This window comes from Phodopus roborovskii, unplaced genomic scaffold, assembly GCF_943737965.1.
Source record: "Phodopus roborovskii unplaced genomic scaffold, PHOROB, whole genome shotgun sequence".
Lineage (NCBI taxonomy): Eukaryota > Metazoa > Chordata > Mammalia > Rodentia > Cricetidae > Phodopus > Phodopus roborovskii.
Window position 1 is genome coordinate 1,744,593 of NW_026126548.1, and position 22,463 is coordinate 1,767,055.

At 38.2% G+C, this 22,463-nt stretch overlaps 1 protein-coding gene across 1 annotated transcript in view; it reads right to left on the minus strand.

Annotated features, from left to right (window-relative positions):
* Eml6 (EMAP like 6) overlaps positions 1 to 22,463 on the minus strand; it is a 314,487-nt gene that overhangs the window by 64,660 nt on the left and 227,364 nt on the right. Inside the window, exons 14-20 of the mRNA XM_051200701.1 lie at positions 18,000 to 18,186; positions 17,453 to 17,558; positions 9,312 to 9,405; positions 5,840 to 5,940; positions 4,433 to 4,635; positions 2,586 to 2,697; positions 2,254 to 2,381 (exon numbers count right to left, since the gene is read on the minus strand). Of these exons, the coding sequence (XP_051056658.1) occupies positions 2,254 to 2,381; positions 2,586 to 2,697; positions 4,433 to 4,635; positions 5,840 to 5,940; positions 9,312 to 9,405; positions 17,453 to 17,558; positions 18,000 to 18,186 (931 nt within the window). The remainder of the gene's footprint in view (positions 1 to 2,253; positions 2,382 to 2,585; positions 2,698 to 4,432; positions 4,636 to 5,839; positions 5,941 to 9,311; positions 9,406 to 17,452; positions 17,559 to 17,999; positions 18,187 to 22,463) is intronic.

Sequence of the window (22,463 nt, forward strand, 5' to 3'; positions counted from 1 at the left end):
GTGTCCATGCACACATAAACATATATGCTGGGGTTTGTACATGACAGAGGATATACAACTTTTGTTTTCTTGAGTCCAGTTTACCTTATTCATTATCCAGTTTCATTTATTTTCCTGCAAATTACAACTGAATAAAATTTGAGTAAATAACATTTTCTTTAACATCCACTAGTCTCAGCTTCCATTCCTTTGCTATTGTGAAAAAGAGAGGGATGAAACATGCTTGTGCAGGTGTCTCTACAGGAGGGTACCATTCTTGGGTGTACAGCTGGGTTTATAGCTGTGTTATATGGAAGTTCTACTTTAAAGTTCTTGAGAACCCTACATACTTCTTTCCTAAATGACTGAACTGGTTTACACTCCCAGCAACAGTAAATAAGGGGTTCTCTTTTTCTCCCATATCTATGCGTTGTGGAATATTTATTTAACTATGCAAGGATATGCTGTATTTGTTTAACTATATAAAGATGTGTTGTATTTGCTTATGCTGCAAAATATTTGTTTATCTATGTAAAGATGTGTTGCAATTTGTTTATGTTGTGGAATATTTAAATATGTAAAAATGTGTTACATTTGTTTCATTATATAAAGATGTGTTGCTGCTTTCTGTTGCCTGCCTAAGTCACCTGATTGGTCTAATAAAAAGTTAAATGGCCAATAGCAAAGGAGGAGTTACAGGTGGAACTTCTGGGTAGGGAGTAAGTAGGAGGAGGAATTTAGGAGGAAGAAAAAGGTGACCACAGGGGCCAGTCAGCCAGACTCAGGGGAAGCCAGAAAGCAAGACATACAGAATGAAAGGAAGGTAAAAAGCCTCAAGGCAAAATGTAGATGAATTGAAACAGGTTAAATTAAGTTAAAAGAGCTTGCATGACAAGCCTAAGCTAAGGCTGAGCATTCATAATTAGTTATATATCTCCGTGTCATAATTTGGGAGCTGGCTGACATGCTAGCATTTTTTGTTTTTTAGTGGTAGCCATTTGAGATGGGACCTCACAGTTATTTAATTTCCCTGATAGCTAAGGGTGTTCAACATCTTTAAAAATACTTATTGTCTATTTTTGTTTCTTCTATTGAAAACTGTCTGTTAATTAGCCCATTTGTTGACTGGCAGGGTTTTCTTTTCATATTTGACTTGCAATTATTATCAATAGAAACCACAATGAGCCCATTTCTTCATTTTAGTGTCTAAACACATCCTCATGGGTCACTATGCCTCTTCATCTGCAAAGATGTGTGCGTGCGTGTGTGTGTGTGTGTGTGTGTGTGTGATGACAGAACAGGCAGGACTCCTCCCACCAAACATTTATGTGCTGTTTAAATCTGATTCTACATGAGTATGTATCCTGGGAAAGGGGGTTGAGGAGAACATAATGTGATGTGTGAAGCAAGGCCTAAAGAAGTAGGTCGGGAACAGCAAAATTATGATCAGTTTTTAAAAAAATTATCACCAGTTTTATGCATCAACAGATCAGAAGGAGCTATATCTAAGGTGAGTCATCTACACTTGGGTCTAATTTGAATAATAAGATTCTGAACTTTGAGCATGTATTATCAAGGGAGTAGGTTCTTGAGACTATAGACATAGGTTTCATATGTGGCTGGGATATCTGTTAACTGGTGGCAGAGGAGGAGGAGTACAACAGACAAGCTCCTGGGGCAATACCTCAAAGCCCCCTGATCTTCAAAGCCTATAATAATCTCCTTTTGAGTGTGGCTTGATTCTAACCAGTGGAATGTGGCAAAGGTGACAGAAAGTTCCAAGGAATGTGACATAATTAAGTTGCATAAGATCATGGTGATATTTATTTGTTTATTTTTTCCTTGTTTGCTTTGAAAAACTAACTGTGTGAGAAATCTTATGTATCTCAATGAACTCTGGGCTGATACGTGACTTGACTGAGGGTAGCCTCTGGACAACAGCTGGCAAGAAAATAAATGCCAGTCCAACAGCCACAGGAACTAAATTCTGCCAACTGCCTAAGAGGCCAAGAGCTGGAAGACACTCCCTGCTCTGCTGAGCCCCAGCCTTGAGCAACACAAGTGGAAGAACCAGTTCAGCTGTGTTTAGACTCCTGGCCCACAGAGGTGGTGAGGTTAGAATGAGTGCTGTTGCTGGTCCATGGCTGTGTCCAGCACACCAACAGTCAGTGACAGCACACTGAGCACCACAGGACTTTCTATGGAACCTTTTTCATCCCACACCATTCTAAGCCTTGACACGAACATGGTTTGCAACATATACAAATGAGTTACCTGAACAAGCAGTGTCATTGGGCCACTCTTATCAATTTCTAGAATCTCTCCATTTTTTGTCCCCACAAGAATGTGTCCATGGCCCAGGGTGATGGCACGAATTGAAGGGTTATCCTCCAAAAGCAGGCCTGAGGGGAAAATGCTGAATTTAGTAAACACCATGAAGGCAGGTTAACATAGTGTTTTCTATTTCTAAAGTGCTAGTTAGGTACTAGACAATCATCTTTGATGCTTGCCAATCTGATTGGCTACGAACCACTACTACAAGTAGTTGGCACCACTGCCCAATTCCTGTGAATAGAATGTTTTTGGTTGCATATTCAGGGTGGTACCTTTAGAGCTAGTTGAGAGCGCAGCCCTTTTGATCGCATAGGTCTTCAAGCATCTTTCAAACATGTCATCCCAGAGTTCCACAACCCCATCTTTCCCACCTGTTACAAAGCCCTGTGAATGTAAAAGTTTATATGTTCACATCAATATGACCAATCACTTTCCTGGTCCCACCAGGAGTTCCCTTTATGTCAGGCAGCTCCAGGTATATCTTCTAAGTGGAAAAAAAATATCCAGTGCTAACAGTCTTTTACATTTTTTCATTGTTTTATGTGTGTGAGCATTTTGCCTGCATGTATATCTGTGCACCAGGAGCGTGAAGTGTGTGTGGAGGCCAGAAAAGGGTCCCCAAGAACTAAAATTTTAGATGATTGTGAGCCACCATATGAGTACTAGGAGTCAAACCTGAGTCCTTTTAACCACTGAGCCAATTCTCCAACCCGTCAATCTTTTAATTCAACACATTTCAATTAAGCTCACAGAAAACCATAGTTTGAAGTTTATTATAGTAAATACCCTTTTTCTTATAGCTGCTCTCTGCATCTTTGGATTCTATGTTCACAGATTGAGACTGTGAGGGAAGCACAGCACTGTATCTGTGTTGAACATTCACAGGCATTTTTCTTGTCCTTATTTTCCTAATGCAGAACTACAATGGCTTGCATAGCATTTATATTGCATTAGCTGTTATAAGTTATCTAGATAGGATTCAAAGTACACAGTGGTGTATTTGTAATTCTAAGTACATGGTGTGTGTGTGTACACATGTATATACACACCTAGGATATAGGCAAATAGCATTCCTCATTTTTATATGAGGAACCTGAGGACCTTTGGCTCTTGGTAGTCCCCTAGGGTTCTAGAGACAACTTCAGAGGATACTGAGAATAGAACTTCTTGCTAGAACTTCAGCAAGGAGAGTCACTCCTCAAATTAACTATAAACACAGTATATTGTATTGAACTATTCTTGTTTTTCATCTTAATTTCTTAAATAATAAAAGCATTTGAATAGGTTATCACACTGACTTCTAGGACTCCACTTATAATTTAGCCAAAATCAAATTTGCCAGCAACTACAAAAATTATCATTATAACTGCACTTCCAATAAAGACCTACCTTTGTTGTGGGCTCAACATATTTATTGATACATTTAAAAACTTGATATATTTTAGAATTATGTTGAGTAGCTTAAACTGAAGGTCAGAGAGCCCAGATGAACTGGTACTACCAACAAATAGAACTGAATGAAAAAGGTTGTCATTTTCAGGTATATTAATTGAGAGAAAGAGCTTTAAATATACTGTTAAGTATGTCTTTGTAAAGAACACTGTGAGGCAGACTAGGACAATGACCTGGAGTGGAAATACAGCCCGTCATATACTTCACTTGAACACTCCTGGCAATTGAACCTGTCTGTTCATAAAAATGAACATAACCTTCCTTTAGTCATAACGAACCAACATGTGGGACAATAAGGTCACCACTTGGTGCTTCCAGGTCTTTGCATACTGTGTCACTGTAAAGGAAGACATCACTGAAATATGCCTGTGGTCTCTTTTGCTGTTGTGTGTCCACATCTACTCTCAGACTCTTTAAGAGACTCCTAGCAGTGACAGCCAAGAAGTCCAGATATGAAAAATGGAGAAACAGTACATGAACAGCTATGAACAAAAGAAATGATAAAAATTGTGTGTTCTCTTCCTTATTGTCCTTTGGTTAGTCCTCTCTGACAACCACATCCTAATTCAGATAGGATTATTATTATTATTATTATTTTTTTGGTTCAGGCATCTTAGTTGTTCTTCTGAAGCTGAAAAGGAAAATGAACCTGATAAACATATCATACCTTGTCTAGGGCATACATAGCAAATACGGGTCCATCATGAGCTTTCACTGTCTTCAGTAGTAGAACATCCTTCCAGATAAAAATGTCTCCAGTGGCTGCCCCTGAGAACACTAGATCTTCCATTCGCCCATAAGAAGCACACATCATTGTTTCCAATTTTCCAGCATTTCCAAAGATTCCTTTTTTTGAGGTGAAGCCCCCACCTGGAGAGGACAAGGGTATATATTACCTTAGAAAGTTGGAGCTTCCACAGAGCACATGTAAGGATTATTTTGAGTAAAAACTGTCTACAGTAAGTGTCAAAGTAACAAAAACAACAAGAATGTCGTGAGAATGTTCAGCCACTCTCTCAGGATCTACAGGATTCCTGTTTTCTGTTTGTCAGACATGGTGCTCAACACCAGCTATAATACAAGGATAGAGTTTCTGTTTTAATGAACCTCGATCTAGTTAGATGGAGGATTTAATATGCCCTCTATTCCGACACACATACAACCTAAGTGTAAGTCCTCCTCCCTGTGCTGAAAGACAGCATGACTCAGGGCTCAGGGAACAAGGATAGCCTCAATGAAATTGAAGAAAAGAATATGTATGTGTGAAATGTAATTGTATATGTTCTCCCTCAATTTTTTTCATGGTGATTCTGGAATAAGAAGGAACTGTTGTATCAGAGAGGTAATATACAGGAACAATTCATCAGATTGATGCCCTAGGTTTTCCCATTTCCTATATTCTCAGACCATCGCTGATAACTCAGTTCCATTTAAGACAATTATATCCAGCTGACTTCTACATACTCGGGGTGGTACCACTGTCCTTCATTTAAAAGAGGAAAGCAGAGAGTACAGTACATGCTCATTGTACTATTGGGCTCAGTACTAAGAATTCAGATATAATTGTAACAGTGCCTGCATGCAAGGAGTCCACTGTTCCCATGTTTATTCATGTTTATTTATTCCTCAATTTTGTCAACATAAAATTTAACAAATACTTATATTGATCACCTTCCATATACAGAGTCATATGCTAAATTTGGCATTGTATTAATAAAAGAATCCTCAAAATATTGGAAACATTATTCACTCAGCCAAAGTAATTATTTCCTACTCAGCACTACAACATAATTATTGCTTTCAGTTCAGATGGCTAAATATAAAATCATTATTTTCACAGCAGAATATTTTCAAAAGCTTTCTAGACACTGATAAATATGCATAGAATCATATAGGGTTTTAAGTTTCACATTTTATGCAATAATTAGTTCAATGCAAAATTGGGAGAGAGTATTTATCAAGCAAATTTTAATGTTAGTTTGCAGAGAGACTGGCCACATAAAGGCAATAGGACCCCTCATCCCAAAGCAAGGGTACAGTTCTCAGCTAAACCCAAATAACAATGTAATAGTACCTGCTTGTTGCCAGAATTTGATATGCTTAATCCCAACTGTAACCATCTTGTCAACATGGTGTGGATTACACTTTACCACAAATATTTTATCTTTATGTCCTCTGTAAGAGACAAACAGAGAAAAATAACCTCTAGTATAAATGAAAGCATTGATAGAATTATATTAAAAAACGTATTTGGCTTAGTTTTTATTAAGTGTATCTAACAGGATGAACAAGCAAACCAAGAAAATATTTTAAACACACAGGAGTCTATTATAAAATAATAGCACTGTGTGGGGGTTGTGTACATGTTTGAGCCTACCCTAATATCCCCACCTTTGTCTCCATAAGATAAAATTAATGACAGCACCATAGGATTTTATGTAATTCTTAGATAGTGAGATCGTAGGCAGAAGAAATCGAAATAGACAATGAAAAGCTTCAAATGAACATTTTGGCTAGAAATATATTCACTATATATTGAGTTCCCTGGCTCACAAGCCATTGAGAGAGAAAGGATGTTATCTACGGATTCAGGACACTTAAGTTTATTTCCTGGCAAGATGTGTCCACTGGTATAATGTAGTATGGCTGTTATGGAGGTAACCAACCACTATGTGTAAGAATGACTCCACAGGAGGGAATGCATGCCTTGTGCTGTAAACCTGGTAAAGTCTGTGGCTGGGGAGGCCTCAGGCCATAATGGGGAAGTTCCTGATGTTTTGCTAAATGGACATGATGCCCCTTGTCAAACTGTTTTTTAAATATTCCGTTTATGCTTATAGTTTAGTGCTATTCTCAGCTTGGGTTAGAGAACTTTTGTAGTTGGTAGACATTATTGCAGAGGTTCATAACTAGTCAAAACGCTTAGAATAAGTGACTATTGAATACAAGCCCTGTATGGGACATCTATATCACCCTTCCTAGGCTCAGGAAACATTGAAAGAGAAGGGTAGGAAACAGTGTGTTGTGCAACACTGTCTTTCAGGCACTCTTGAATTCTCAGCTTCTGTGACTACCTGCATAAAGCCTACAGGGAAAGGGCCCATCAACAATCCATCATGAAGGTGAAGGGTGGGTAAGAGGCCTTGGCTCTTTGTGCATTTATAGGCAGCTAATGATTGATAAGAAGAGACATATTCAGTCTTGTATATAATCCCTCACCTATGCTGCTATAAGTTATCCTAAAACACACACACACACACCATAAAATCAGAAGTTGACTAGTTGGGAACAAGTGAGAAGGGAACAAGAGAAAATCAAAATATATTATCTACATGTATGAACATATTATAATGAAACCCATTATTATGTAAAATTAATGTGCTATTGCAGTGCTTAAAAATAAAGTAGGTATATCAGTAATTTCTTTTTAAAGTAAAAAGAAATTTAGTTTTGTAACTAGACAGATAAACATAATCTAAAAATTCCATTTGTAAACAGGCGGCTGCAAGCATTCATGAAATTAGCAATGGTACAAATACATGCAAACAGAGAGACTCAGACCTTGGTGGAGATATTACATGACCTCATTTTGTATTCTGAATGTCTTTCTATTTCCTTAAGCTGATAATGAGCAGACTCACATAAATGCTGTCAGAAGTGAAGGATGATTCCAAGAGTACAGTTAGGTGCAGATGGTACATGTGAACACTGGCTATCTCAGCAATCCACTGTGCCCCATCCCCAAGGGGTTGTTCTCAACCCGGTGTTATAGAGCAACTGTGCTGCCAGACAGGCTGCCATAGCTGGATCAAGGCTGGCAATAACTGAGACTCCACAGGGCAGGTTAGAGCATGTGGCCCCTCTGCAGGGATTCTTCAGAAGCTAAGAGAGGTTTGGAAGCCAGGATGGGGCCACTTCATATAGCATGCTTTCTGTCACCTGGTTTTAGATTCTTATCTACAACAGCACCTCACTTAAGGCTACACTACATTTTTTTTAAAACTTAACTAGTTAGTTATTTGTATATTTGTGCAGATAGCATTAATACTATGTAAATATTTGCATTTATTCAGTATTCTAAAAAATATAGTATTCTCCCACAGAGTTTTTACTGAATTACGGCCTTCTACTTGGGAAAAAAATACTGATTAATGCCATCATTACAATAAATAAATAAATAAATAAAATAAAGAAGAAAAAGCTGTTAGAGGGCAATCCTTTCTGCAGGTTTCCCATCTTTGTAGGACACTGTCTAGGAGAACAATTGAAACAAAAACTTTGTTACTAACATGATGGAATTAGCTTGCTTTGTGCTAATTAAAAGAAGTGATCCTATTCACAAGCCTGTAAAATATATATATATATATATATATATATATATATATATTGATTCAATATTAAATACTAAGATGTACTCCTTCTATTTCTCATAGTGTCTCTGACATGCAACTGCAAAGCTGATCCTTGAGTTCTCAATGCTGACACAGACTTTTCTGGAGGTAATGCATAAATGCAGAGTACCTGATAGAATACCAAATTAAAATTCAGTTTTCAGTCTGGGAGGAAAACAGCCTCGAGGAGAGTGGGGCTATCGTGAGGGACACCAGAAAGAAAGAAAATAAAACATGCATGCAAGTGGATCTATGAGTGTCACGGCTGCCAAGAATTCCATTTCAACAGCTACCACAAAGCAACTTCACTCCTTTTGAGGTCAGCTGCAGTCCCTGCAGCAATTTGTAGATTTTCGTCCATTACTGTCAACTGCCAAAAACTTTTGTTCCCATGTAACATTGGAGTAGACAGTATTAATTTAAAAAGCAAATATTACAGTTCAAGGAATTAACTTTGCTATTGTTATTGGTAATGTAAGTCATAATTAACAGAGAGGGTATGAAACTGTGCCTGGGCAACAGGCTGCCTTCCTGGACTGTGGCTGCCAAATGTTGACCTCTGACTGGGCCATGCACATGGCTAAGCCAGATGAAAGTAGACGGTCATGTTCAGACTTAGTGCTGAGGAGGCAGAAAGAGAAGCTGGGGTAAGGGAGGACAGGTGGGCTGTAAACAGCAGTCGGTCTTGAGAGTCTATTTATAGGGTGTGGAGATTACGGAAACAATTTGCCTGCTCTGAAAGCAAGCAGCAGATGCACTCGATAGGGCCTCCTTTCCAACAGGCCATAGCCTCATGACAAATGGTACTTCTGACTCCAATGACATTGACAATCCTTCCCAGCCACTAAGACAGAAAAAACAAGAGGTGAGGTACACATTTTTCTGCTGCTGGAAAAAAGTTTTTATAGAGATAATGGAAGTAGAAGTGTGAATGAAGAGCTGTCTGGGGAGCATTCTAGAATTTTCCAATTTCCCATCAGACATTAATGCTGAACATTTGGCTTGGCACCATGAAAGGGAGTGATACATGTTCACTTAGGTGTTAAGTTTCCACATGAATTTCATCTGCGTTTGAAGATGATTGCCAAACAAAAATTGGAAACTATTGCTCTTCACTGATGTGAGCTAGCAGTAGTATGCCCTGTGGATCCTTACCTGGTTGTGGCTATCTTTTCTCCCTTTTTCCAGTCCCAAAACACAACACTGTGAAAATCGTCTAAACCAATGGACACCAGACATTTTCCATCAGCTGTATGAAAACAACACAAATGTCAAACAAGCCATTTCTTCGCAAGAATCTGAAACAGTTTATATACTGCAAAGAGGAGCAAGAAATTCAACAATACTCTTTATGCTCAAATACATTTGAAACAGAGTAAAATGTGTGACCAATAACAGTTCAGTTTCTGAATGCACACCATGGCTAGTGAGCTCAGCCACTGACTAGACCCCAACAAGGCAGAATCAGCAGGACCCCTCAAGGAAGCAACATGAGCCTTATTCATTCTGTGACAGACAATTCTTAGGAACTACTGGAAGGGCATCATTTGGCTCTGTGACTCTGGGGCTATTTTCAACTCAAAAACCTAACTTTGTTCTAACTGTCAAGTTAAGAACATTATAGAAATAAAATGTAGCTTCAAACGTTCTTACAGAAGATGACCTACCAACTAAAAGTTCTTGATTGCTTATTTTTCCAGTTCAAAAGAAATGTGCTCATTATAAACATTTATGAAATATGTGTGAAGAAAAGTTAAGCTGGGGAAGTAGCTCATTAGTGCAGAGCTTGCCTGACAAGAGTGGTCCTGAGTTTGGGCCCAAGAATCATACACATACAAAATTACTAACTGTACACACATACACACATGTACACCCATTCTTCCAAATCTTTTGTAGTCCTACCCCTGATATAAACTACTTGTCTTTTTCACTGCATATAGCTGTACTTGGAATTTTCTTTGGGCTGCTAACCAGCTCCCAAATAAAAACACAGAGAAAGCAGGAAAGCAGAATGAACAATACATAGATGAGGTAAAAGAGCCTCAGGGTAGCTCACAGATTCATAGAAAATGGGTTCAGTTGCCAGGAGGTGGTGGCACATGTCTTTAATTCCAGCACTTAGGAAGCAGAGTGGGCAGATGACTATGAGTTTGAGGCCAGCCTGGTCTACAGATAAGAGTTTCAGGACAGCCAGGGCTACATAGAGGAACCCTGTCTTGAAAAACAAAATGAAACAAACAAAAAAAGAAACGGCTTCATTTAAGTTAACAAACAAATAAAAACAAACAAGAAAAACTAGCTAGAAATGAACCTAAGCTAAGGTCAAGCATTCATAATGAATAAGTCTTCATGTCATGATTGGGTTGGGAGCTGTTGGTCCAAGAAAGCCTGCTACATGAATCTCTTTTGGGAAACAAAATCAAGGTCATACTGACCAAGCCATCAGCTAATATTTTCTCACCTATTGTAATACATTGTTATTAATAATACTATTGTAATAACTTTATTATAAAATATTTATACTATTATAAACTATTGCTACAATTTTGACAGGCTATCTTTTAAGTTCTAGTGAACATACAATTAAATTTGAAATGAATATAGTTAATGTATGCATTTTCCCTTCAAGATGGAAGAGGAGCCACAATCAATAAGCATTTCCTTTTGCCTCCTTGCAAGGCTGGGTTCAAAGAAGCAGTGTGGTAGGGCCAGCACCCCTTCCTCCCACCACTGTGCAGTTGTTAGGAGATTCTGCATCAGTTAATCAAGATCTTCTGTCCTTCTACAAAGGGCCATCATTAAGGTAAAGACACAAGGATGTGAGAAACTGCCTTCTTGGGTTGGCTCATCCATCCAAAATGTCAACCCTTACTTTCAAAGGCAGGTCAGGGATAGACCCCAAACTAGGGTAAAGTAGAGGAAGTCTTATCAAACTTGAATTTCATAGAAGCAATGAAAAAATTTCTTATGCGTCTCATGTAGTCTCTGAATTGGCACTGCATATTTATACTTATGTTACACAAAACTTATGTTAAATAAATTCTTATTAAAAATTCAAATCTACTTGAGCCTCCTGCATTTTTACAGGCTAAATTTTTGGCAACTCAACTTCAAGTGCTAACCTATGTCCAAACTTTGAGTAGCCTCCCTTGTGCAGAGACCCTGTAGCCAAATGGAAATGATGGTCTCTCCCACTGTCTGGAGGAAAGACAGGAAGGGAAATAGACTCTGGCTTAACAGAGCATATCTTCCCAACCATCACCCACCAGGCCCTTCTGAGGCTAGGATTTAAAGATTACCCAGACCCTTCTCAAGACACAAGTTGAGAGTTCATCACTTGAAGGCATTGACAATGTGTTAAAAGAGTCAGTCACCATTAAGTGAGCACAGTAAGTTTATGATCAGGCTCCTTATTCCTAAAGGACACCAAGCTTTAAGTGAGACGGTCTCTCAGCATTGTGGAGCATCCACATTACCACACGTTACTTAATTTTTGGTATGACCTGTCTGTATTTATACTAGTGAACTTCACTTTTGGTGACTTTATCTTTTGTATTTTTTTTCCTCTTCCTCTAAGATCATGCATTCTTTCAAGGCTCGTAGTAAGCAGGTCATGTTTTGAAACCCTACACTGAGCTGTTTTGGGTACATGCTGGTAATGCTGGTGATGACAAAGATAGTATGTGCCTATGGGTAGTACAAATGGAAAGGAACTGTACTGTTATATGACTATTTTAAACACCATCATTCCTTTAGAAAACACAGCACAAATAAGTATCTTTTTTCTGTACCAGCTCGTTCTAAAGTGCACACTGTCTCCCAAATGCTGTCTTGATATGTCAGCCTTACATCTAAAATGTCAGTTTTATTTCTGTCTTCTGAAGCCCCATAACTAAGCAGATTGATTTTGTGGGGAAGTTCTGGGGATTTCTTTTTAGAATTTCTGTGAGGTAATCCACCATCTCACCCTCACAGTTATGTGACCTTTCTACCCCAACAAAAACTTACTTTTCTTGGGTAGGGAGTTTCTTGGGTTCTGTAGGTAAAACAATTTCTATAAAATACACTATCTAGAAATAAAAATAAAAATAAAAAAGAGCCTTGGCTTTACCTTTGAAAATCTATTGTTTCCAACCATTGTGTGTGTGTATGTGGTTTTTTTTTTTTTATTTTATAGTCTAATAGTCTAAATGATGTTCTTTTCAGTCTTTCTAGGCACAGCATGACTTAATTTTGGATGGTTGTGACATCTTAGAAATAGTCCTAAGGACCCATGGTCCAGTAAACAGAACCTCTGACAGGAAAATAAGTAAGTAAGTAAATAAATAAATAGTCCTAAGGCAGTTAATGTCAACTGTGAAGAGCAAATTAGAAAAAAAGAACATCATTCAGACAATTACAAATTGGTCTTTCTATTCAGGAATCCTTGAAAATGCTTAGGTTTCCTTGGTGGGTAATGATGTCAACATCATTGTATGGCATCCTTTAAACACTATGCAGTTGACATTTAAGATACAAAATATTTATGAAGCTGAACGTTTCCTAATTGGGTTTTCTATGCCATGTGGAAGTACTTACACTGTCACAAAACAAAAATGGTCCCCCATGCTCCCTAGAAGTGATAATAGTTAAAGTAGGAGCTAAAGGGTTGGTGAGAGGGCTCAGTCAGTAAAGGTGCTTGCCAGGAAGCCTGGCAACCCAAGTTTGATCCTGGGACCCATACAGTGGAAGGAGAGAATTGATCCTTCAGGATTGTTCTTTGACCTTCACATATATGTCATGGATTACACACATGGGCACAAATAAATAAATGTAATTTTAAAACTGCTGCTCAGTTGAATGAGAAAATATAAATTCACTCTTTGCCAATGTTTAAAGAAGTATCTTTGTTTCCTTTTGAACAGTGGTAAGAATACTTTGATTCATTCCCTGTTGTGTAACTGTATGAGTTGCCTTGTTTTCACACTGGCCTGCTTTATATGCCCAAGTATGGCAGACTGTTATTTTAAGGTGTGTTACTTTTGTTTATGCTGTATTTGTTTAATTCTGTCAAACTGTGTTACTATGCTTACCACAACCACCTGGTGGTCTAATAAAGAGCAAATGGCCAATAGCAAGGAAGGAGCAAAGATAGGAGGGGCTGGCAGGCTAGGGAAAAGCAGGTCCAGGACTACAGACAGAGAAGGGAGAATTTCCAGATCCCTTGGCAGATGACACTGGCAGACTGAAAGCCAGGAGACCTGGGTTTTTGTGGACCTGCAACTGTTGACCTCAACATCACCTCAGCAAAGTATCTCAGTTCTCCACCAAGGAAGTGTAACAGAGCTGTAGTCTAAAATTCCATTGTTACAACTTGTCAAGCCCACAGAATTAAACCAAAATGTGGTCCCTATTTGGACCACAGGGATCAATCAACTTTGACTAGTCTGGAGGCAACCATTTGTGATGATGAATCACTCATAATAGATCCAGTGAAGAAGGTTCCTAAACAGTCTTTAGATTCTTTCTAAAGCCATCAACTCCATTCTTTTCTAGCCACTTAAATACCAACATGATACTTAAATCTCACAGACAAAATGCAATCTTCCTTAGTGATTGTTGTCTGGGAAATGGAGTTTGTATTGATAAACTAAAAATGCTCTTCACAAGCAGAACTACCTCACCCCAAGAACTCATAAAACAAGTTGTCTTGGAAATACAAAGTAGGCTGGAGTGAAGACAAGAAAACATATATACAGTTATCCAAGAAGGGCTAAATTCATCTATTCTTGCCACTGTTCTAAAGGAAACAAAGGCATTTATTTAAACATGGGTAGAGGATGAAGATCATGGGTAAGGGACAGAATCATGTTCCCTAACCCCTCCTAGTGTGGCTGATTTCCTTAAACCATAATGGAACTTGGGTGATTATTAAATTCCAGTTGTAATACTGTTTCCTATTATATGCCAATACACATTACATATTTTCATAGAAATTGGTAGTAGATATTATCTTTAGTTTACTTTTTGTTCAACTTGAAAGATTAATAGTTCACATGGTTGATATTTTAAAGTACAATTTTTATTAAGCACAGCAAAATTTCTTGCTACAATTATTGAATCAAATTTCAATGTCACCAAAACCCACAGATATATTGGATACTCATTATCCCACAAATGTATATATTTTATTATGTTTATTTCACTACTTTAAGAAGTGTCTTGCTAATCCTCTAGAGCATAGTTATTTGTGTTTCCTCCATGGAATTCAGTGTGGCTGTATCTCAAAAAGAAAATCTAGAAGTAGATCTAACAGCTTGGCCCATCTTTTATCTGTACCCAAAGGACTCCAAGTCAACACATCACAGAGGCACTTGAACATCATGTTCCTGCACTTCTATGCACAGCACCTAAGGGGCCAGCCTAGGTGTCCACCAATAGAGGGATGGGTAAGAAAACTGTAATTTGTAAATACCATGGACTTCTTTTCATCAATAACAAAGAGTTATGTCTTCAGGAAAGTAGATGCAACTGGAGATGATACATTTAGCAAATTAAACTAACCTCAAAAGGACAAATATCTTTCTTCCTCTCCTTTGTGGTTCTTAGATTTTTATAGACATATTCATGTATTTATATATTGTAATATATAATATATAAATATCCATGTATGTATATATTAAATGGAAACTGAAGTGAAATTAAGGGGAACAAAGGGGAAAATGAGAGAGGGACCTAAAAGTGGAAGATGGGGACTGAGACTGGGAATATATGTTCAATATATTATCGATATAATACACACATATATAAAATACATGTATATAACACACATGTAACACATATAATACACATATGGTATATATACACATATAATAATATATAACACACACACACATATATATAATATACATCTATATGTAAGAAAAAATTTAAAGTAGTGTCTTAAAGTTATTATAAAACAATATCAATATATGTTTATGTAGCTGTAGGTAAAGTGAATTTTAAAACGAAGGTGGTTCAGCTTTTGAGTAGTAGGCTATGGGTTAAAAAGAAAAGATGAGGAGACTCACTGGAGTCTTTGGGATAGTCATACAGGAAACATTTTACTTTCTTTTAGATCTTGCTACTTAGTTAAGAACATAGGGTGCACAATTTAAAACTGCTCACAACAAACTTCTTGAAGCCTAAGATTTTGCATGCACTGTGTATTGCGATGCAATCTCAGCAGACAGCTTGCAGGTGCACTGTTGAGAACTGCCTCCCTCAGCATGCATGCCACCTCCTGCCACACAGGCCTATCAGCTTAAGAATAAACTGTCTATCCTTGTTTCTCCTAACTCAACAGCCACAGGAGCTAGTGGAAAACTTTTAGTAATGCCATAGCAACTCATATTTGTATAGTTTGTGAGAATCTGAATATTTAATAAAAGAAAATACTGCCTTATCTTACAATTGCTAAGAAAATAGATAATTACCTCCCAAATATGATTTACAATGTTAAGTTCTACCAGTAACAGTGAGAAGCAGGATAAAGGCCATTCATCTATAATATTCTTTAAAGTACATTCTCTGTCCACAGCACAAAATGTGTTGTGGGAACAGAGAGATGGGTGCTCCTGAACATCCTAGTTTACTGTGCAGGATACAGAGATGCACAAGGAACAATAACACATGGCCCCTGACTGGTTGCACAAAAGCTCTAAACAGTGAGATGCAGGAGGCAGAAGAGGCAGGTTATTTCTATCTGATAGAATGAAGAAAACAGTCAGTCTTGCTCTTAAAGACTTGGGAACCCTGAACAGAGCACATGAGTAAAATGAAACACTGCAGTTAGAGGTGAAGAATCACGAAGGGGCTAGTGGGCGAAATGCTGCCAAGAAAAGCTAATGTCATTAATTTCTATCCAAAGATACAGACCCAATTCAATCACCCAGGGGGAATCCATGGTGAAGATGGTATTTTCCAAAAGACTCTAGAAGTGAGTAAGGTAGAATGAGGTTGGCATTAATGCATTCACTCCTTTACAAAAAAAAAAAGCCCAGCAACCACTAATTGTCTAATCCAAGTCCATTCACTCTTATTCTCTCCCTCTTCCTCTCTCTCTCCTCCTTTCCTCCTTTACTTTATTATGGTACTGATGCTGGCTCTATTGGTGAGCCAAGTGCTCTATCAGTGAGGTTCAGCCCCAGCTTCATTAAAGTAGCATGCTCAGGTGAAAGGGCATGGATAAGAGAAGGACGGGGGAGGGACAACAGAAAGAGATTGTGGAGTCTTAGCATTTAGTTTCCAATATTTTGCATATTCAAAACACCTGAATACTGTTTAGACAATCAATGCTATTTAGACATTTATGCAATCAAATTTATTTTGAAAGTCAGGCTTTGCTTTTCTACTGACCCAATTTCTACAATGAAATGTTTAAAATTTTCTAGGTAGTAATATCTATAATAGACTTTCTTTTTAAAAATTATTTCTTTATTGTATATGTGTGGGTCTTTTGCCTCTATGTATTTATATATACTCTGTACATGCCTGGCACCTGTGAAGGCCAGAAAAGGGTTTTGGATCCCCTGGAACTGGAGTTTTTAGACAGTTGTGAGCTGCCATGTGGGTGCTGGGAATGGAACCTGGGTCCTCCCAAATAACAGCTTAACTATAGAGCCATCTCTCCAGCCCGTGTAACAGAATTCCACTATGTAATTCTAGCTTCAAGGAAACTTACTTTACAGACTGCAGCATCTACCAATAGGATTTTTATGGTACTGAACTCATAATTTAATTTGGAAATTCTTTTTCCCAAATGTAAAATTTGTTTCCTATTTTATAAAGTGGCCCTCTGTAGGTCTGTAGCTCTCCCTAGCTCTTTATATTTTAACTCAGAAGTAATGTGCTACTAATTATTTGGAGACAAACCTATGGAACTGATCTTCTGTTGTCTGAGACATGGTCCCATGCTATATTCCTGATATAGTGAACACTTGTCTCCAACTTCTGGCAACCCTTTGCTGCTTTGGCCTCAAAGAAGTCCACATATCTGGTTAAATTTAATATTCTTCATCATCACTGGACAGTTGTAGCTGAGACTTTCCACAGGAGCAGCTGTTCTTGATTTCACCCACTCAAGCAGACTTAGGACAACATGAACCCCAGGTGCTGGCCTGGAGTGCAGTGAATGTGTACTCACATATGGCCTCCAGCCTCAGGCTGGGGTCAACATGCAAAGAGCTTACCTGGTTACAATCAGAGCTCTATCAGGTAGGAGGATGTTTTTTAAAAATTAGTCAGACTCATATTCTGTGATACTAGTGAGAACTTACCTGAAAAATCCAGTGCACACACTCCTCTCTGATGGTGCCCTTTCAATAGTGACAAACATCTTAGAGTTTGTGTGTCCCACACATGAATAGCAGCATCTCTTCCAACCTGTAGTGACAGGATAATGCTGTTAACTAGGCATTTATGGTAATCAGGATAACGCGGCTTCTTAGGGTCAAGCACAGCTCAGAAATAATGCAGCATACATCATTTGTAAGTTAGGAAGACAACTGGAAACAATTTAGTCCACTCCAGTATTTTCCTGAGGAAGAAACATTCTTGAAGCTTCTCGAGTTGGGTTTTGGCAGATTTGTGCCCAGCACATGGCTCCCTGATAAGGGATTTTTGAAGACAGCATTTAAATGTACACTTGCTGTCTTTGTGTCATAACTTTTACCCACGTGCCCTACCCCTGCCTCCTCAATGTTTTCAGAGTCTTCAGTTTCAAGCTTTATGTTTATTCCTACCAAGTACATTTTTTTTCTATTTCAGGTAAATTGGATTAGAAATTAACTGCCCTTTCTCTTTCGCTAAGCTCTGGTCACACACCTGTCCAGTGGCCACATAGTCCTTCACTGGATGGACGGTCAGGCTGAGGATGTCATCGTCATGCCCCAGGTACAGCCTCTGAGTGTGCTGCTGCCTGTTGTACACCACAGCAACTGCAGCAATGTGGTACACCACTTCTCCAGCCTGTGTGTAGAACAGGTTGTTCCTACAGTCGTAGCCCCTGTAACTGAAGTGCAGTGGGCAAAAGATCAGCACACAAATGAAGTCCGAGTTGTTCAGGCAAAGCAATTGTGCTGATGTGCTGTGAATGAGGCACATGGAGAGAACTGTTTTCACAGATCTGCTTCCATATCTTCAACTAGTGTCCATGTTCTTTGCTAAAAGCAATTCTGTGTAACAGTGCGCAACTTCAGTCCCAGCACTTATGGGGCAGATGCAGAAAAATCAGAAGGTCATTAGCAGCTACATAGTGGGTTTAAGGCTAGCCTGGGCTATATGATATGTATCAAAACAAACCAACAAAGCAATTCAAGTCTCCTTCTGACAGGTCTAGACCAAGGCTCAGGCTTCCTTTCCTATGTTCCATCTAGTTCTTTGGGGGTACAGTACCTTTGGGGTGCCAAAGCAAGACAATTCCAAACACAATTGAATAACTTTAATTTATTGATACAGAATCTCACTGTGTAGCTTTATATGCCCAAACTCACTATAGATCAGGCTGGCCTGAAATTTACAGAGCTCTACCTGCCACTGCCTCCTGAGTAAGCGCTAGTATGAAAGGTATGCCCTACCACATCTGGTGAGTAATGTATCCTTTTGTAAATCAACTATTGATTTTTTAACAAAATCAAGTAGACAACTTATTGAATAATATAGACAAATTGACATTTTTGTGATATCAAAATCAAAATGTTATTTTTGGCCTATAATACAGAAAGAGTTTAGAGAATTGAAAAATATTAGTATTGTTGTTTTTCCTATTTATTTGTGAGAATTAACTCAATGCTTTCATCTTAAAAAAAAAGCTGAAAAGTGGGCTTAGACTCATGCTAAACTCTGCTACGTTCTATCCATAAACAATATATACACAGCTATCTGAAATGAAAAGCCTTATTGGGGGCTGGAGGACTTGGTTCAGCCAACGTTTGCTGTTTAAGCATGTGTCCCTCAGTTTGGATTCCCAGTAGCCTTAGGAAAGCTGAGAACTGCTGACATGGACAGTGACTGGGTAAGACAACTGGTGTTGATTTCTACTCATCCATGTACACACACACACACACACACACACACACACACACACACATACACACACATCATGGATTCATGACAGCACACATGCACAAGCACACACACATGCACATGTACACAAACATGCACACACACATGCATGAATGCATAAGAGCATGTGAGCACACACCCACACATGCATGCATGGATTAATGAAAACACACATGCATGCACACACACACCACCAACTTATGAAAACAGTGATTAACCACTAAATATATTAATATGTAGTATTAATATTGGTTTGGTCAGTTTTTCCAGTAACAACTTTTAAAATAAACAGTACTATTATCTAACAGAAACATGTGAACCAAATAGGTAATTGATGGGAGATTCATTCTGAAAACATGTTTCTCATACTGGTTAATGAATAAAGCACTGTTGGCCAATAGGAAAGCAAGATAGGTGGGACTAGGAGACAAGGAGGATTAGAGGAATAGTAAGGAGGAGTCAACATGGAGAGACGAGAGAACAGAGGTCCAGGCCCACTCTCTGGTAAGATGAGACCACGTGGAAATACTTAGATTAATAGAAATGGGTTAATAATTAAGACAGAGCTAGCTGATAAGAAACAATTAACTGGCCAACATAATTATATCAAATACAGCGTGTCTGTGTGTTATTTGGGGCTGGTGCGGCAGTGGTTCCAGGCTGCCGGAAAAACTACTCTTACTTATGGCAACGTGGCTAATAAGAATTTCCACATAAAATTTAACAAAAGCTTAAAAAAGGGTTTTAGAAACAAAAGAACAAAGACAAGCAAGGCTTCTTGCTAACAGCATTTTTCAGGGTTGGACTCTTTTGCGTGAGACAAGCACAGATTTGCACAGCTCCTTTAAGAGAGGTTTCCTGACTCAGCATAAGTGGCAAACAAACAAACAAACAAACAAAAAATGCATGGCTTTTAAGAAACTCTGCTAACAATTTATTGGTGTGTATCAGGGCTGGCAATAGCAGTGACCACATCTTCAAGCCGGCAACATGCTGCTGAATGGCAGCATAGACCAAGGCAGTGAGCACAGCTCTCAGTTCTGGCGGTAAAAGTACCCGCCACCATCTTGGATAGATCACGGCTAATACAGCTATGACTTTCATTTTAGCAATGTTGTTGTTTACCAGATAAAAGACTTGTGGCCAGAAAAAGATAAAGATTTACAGTAAAGACAGATTCATATTAAGAAAAACCGCTAAAGGTTTACAGTGTGTTTTAAAATATATGTAGGCTTGGGAGAGAAAAAGAATAAAATGGTTTTAAAAAGACAGAAAGGACCTGGGTGTGGTCACACACACCTTTAATCCCAGCACTCAGGAGACAGAGGCAAGCAGATCTCTGTGATTTCAGAGTAAACCTGGTATGCAGAGTGAGTTCCAGGACAGATAAGAGTTACACAGAGAAACCCTGTCTCAAAAAATAGAAAAGAAACAGAATAATAAAAAAGCCACAAATGGAAAAAATCTGGATACTGTACGGTATTATATTGTCTTTGTATTGTTTAACTGCTAAGGAAACAACTGTTAAAGGAAATGCTGCTGGATCAATTCAATTTATATATTTTAAAAATGCTTTGACTCCAAAATTTAAGTTTCAGGACAAGTTACTGGGGAAAAGGATTTCTATTTTTGTTTCCACAGAAAATGAAAAGCTGTGTATTCCTTCCAGACTAATGTGGTTTGATCAAGCAAGGCCCCCTGAAGCAATGCCCAGGTGATCCAACATTCAAAACAGCTTGAACAAGGCAGCCTTCCAGACTACAGCCAGGATTTCTGCCTCTTCTTAGGATCCCCCATGACAGCGCCCCTTACCAGCAGGAAGTAGTTTGGAAAGAACGACGCCCAAATTCCCAAATATTATTTATAAATGTTTGTTTTCATTTAAATGGGGTTGGTTATAAATGGATAATGACCACAACCAATCTCTTTTTAAAGGCAAAAAAAAAAAAAAAAAAAAAAAAGGAATTATGGTATAGATATGAATACTTTGCCTTGGAATGGATTTTCATTTGATACAATTAAGTTCAATTTTTTAATATATATATTTCTCCTCTTGTTTAGGTATTGTGCTTATATAGCTCATTTAAAAATGTATAACAGTACAGATTATAGATTGTTACCTTTAATAGTCAAAACTTATAGTTAAGTTACTTAGGATTTCTAGATATTCAGAGATGTATTTGAGATAAATAGACATTCTTTAAACCTTTCAAAGACCTACAGATTATGGCATTTAAAATGGTTTAGGGTTTTTCTTGACAGTGAGACATAAATGCTCCTGGCAACACCACCTGGGTCAGAAAGGAAAATGGACATCGAAGAAACGCGTTATGAAGTTTGCTTCCAATATGGCAAGACTAGCCATTTGGACAAGAAACTACTCTTGCCTGGACTGTTTGACTTTATGCTATATAAACTGGACATACAAGACCCACAGGAAAATGAGTGCTGATACAAGATGGTTGTTGCTACAGAGTTCCTAATTCATGAAAGAGTCTGTCAGACAGTATGCAGGACACAGAGAAAAATGAATGACAAACTGCCACTACAGATGGACAGTTTAAAGTTTCCTGCTTTGCTGAGGAGTCTGCCAGACACACTATGGCCTATGGGCTGAAGATGAAACATTACAGAAGAACTTAAGGTGCCTGACCAGGTAGCAAGATGTCTCTGCCATTTCTAGAGTTTATATTATCCTTCTATGGTTTTTGAGGGCGTTGAAGACAAATAGTTATGGTTATAGTTTTCCTTAGTTAGGATTAAAGATAAGTTACATATAGGACTTTAGACTCACAAAGATAGAATAGATGATGAAATATTTTCTTAAATCTTACTAAATGTTAATGGACTAAATATTGTTAACTGTAATTCTTATTTGATAACAGTTATGTGATATATTTTGCTATGTTAAGGTTAAAACCCTTCTTTTTATTTAGACAGAAAAGAGGAGATGATGGGAGATGTCATTCTGTAAATATGTTTCTCATACTGGTTAATGAATAAAGCACTGTTGGCCAATAGGAAAGCAAGATAGGCAGGACTAGGAGACAAGGAGGATTCAAGGAAGTAGTAGGGAAGAGTCAGCATGTAGAGACTAAAGAGAGCAGGACACCAGCCCCACTCTTGGGTAAGATGAGACCACATGGAAATACTTAGATTAATAGAAATGGGTTAATAATTATGACAGAGCTAGCTGATAAGAAACAAGTAACTGGCCAACAGCAT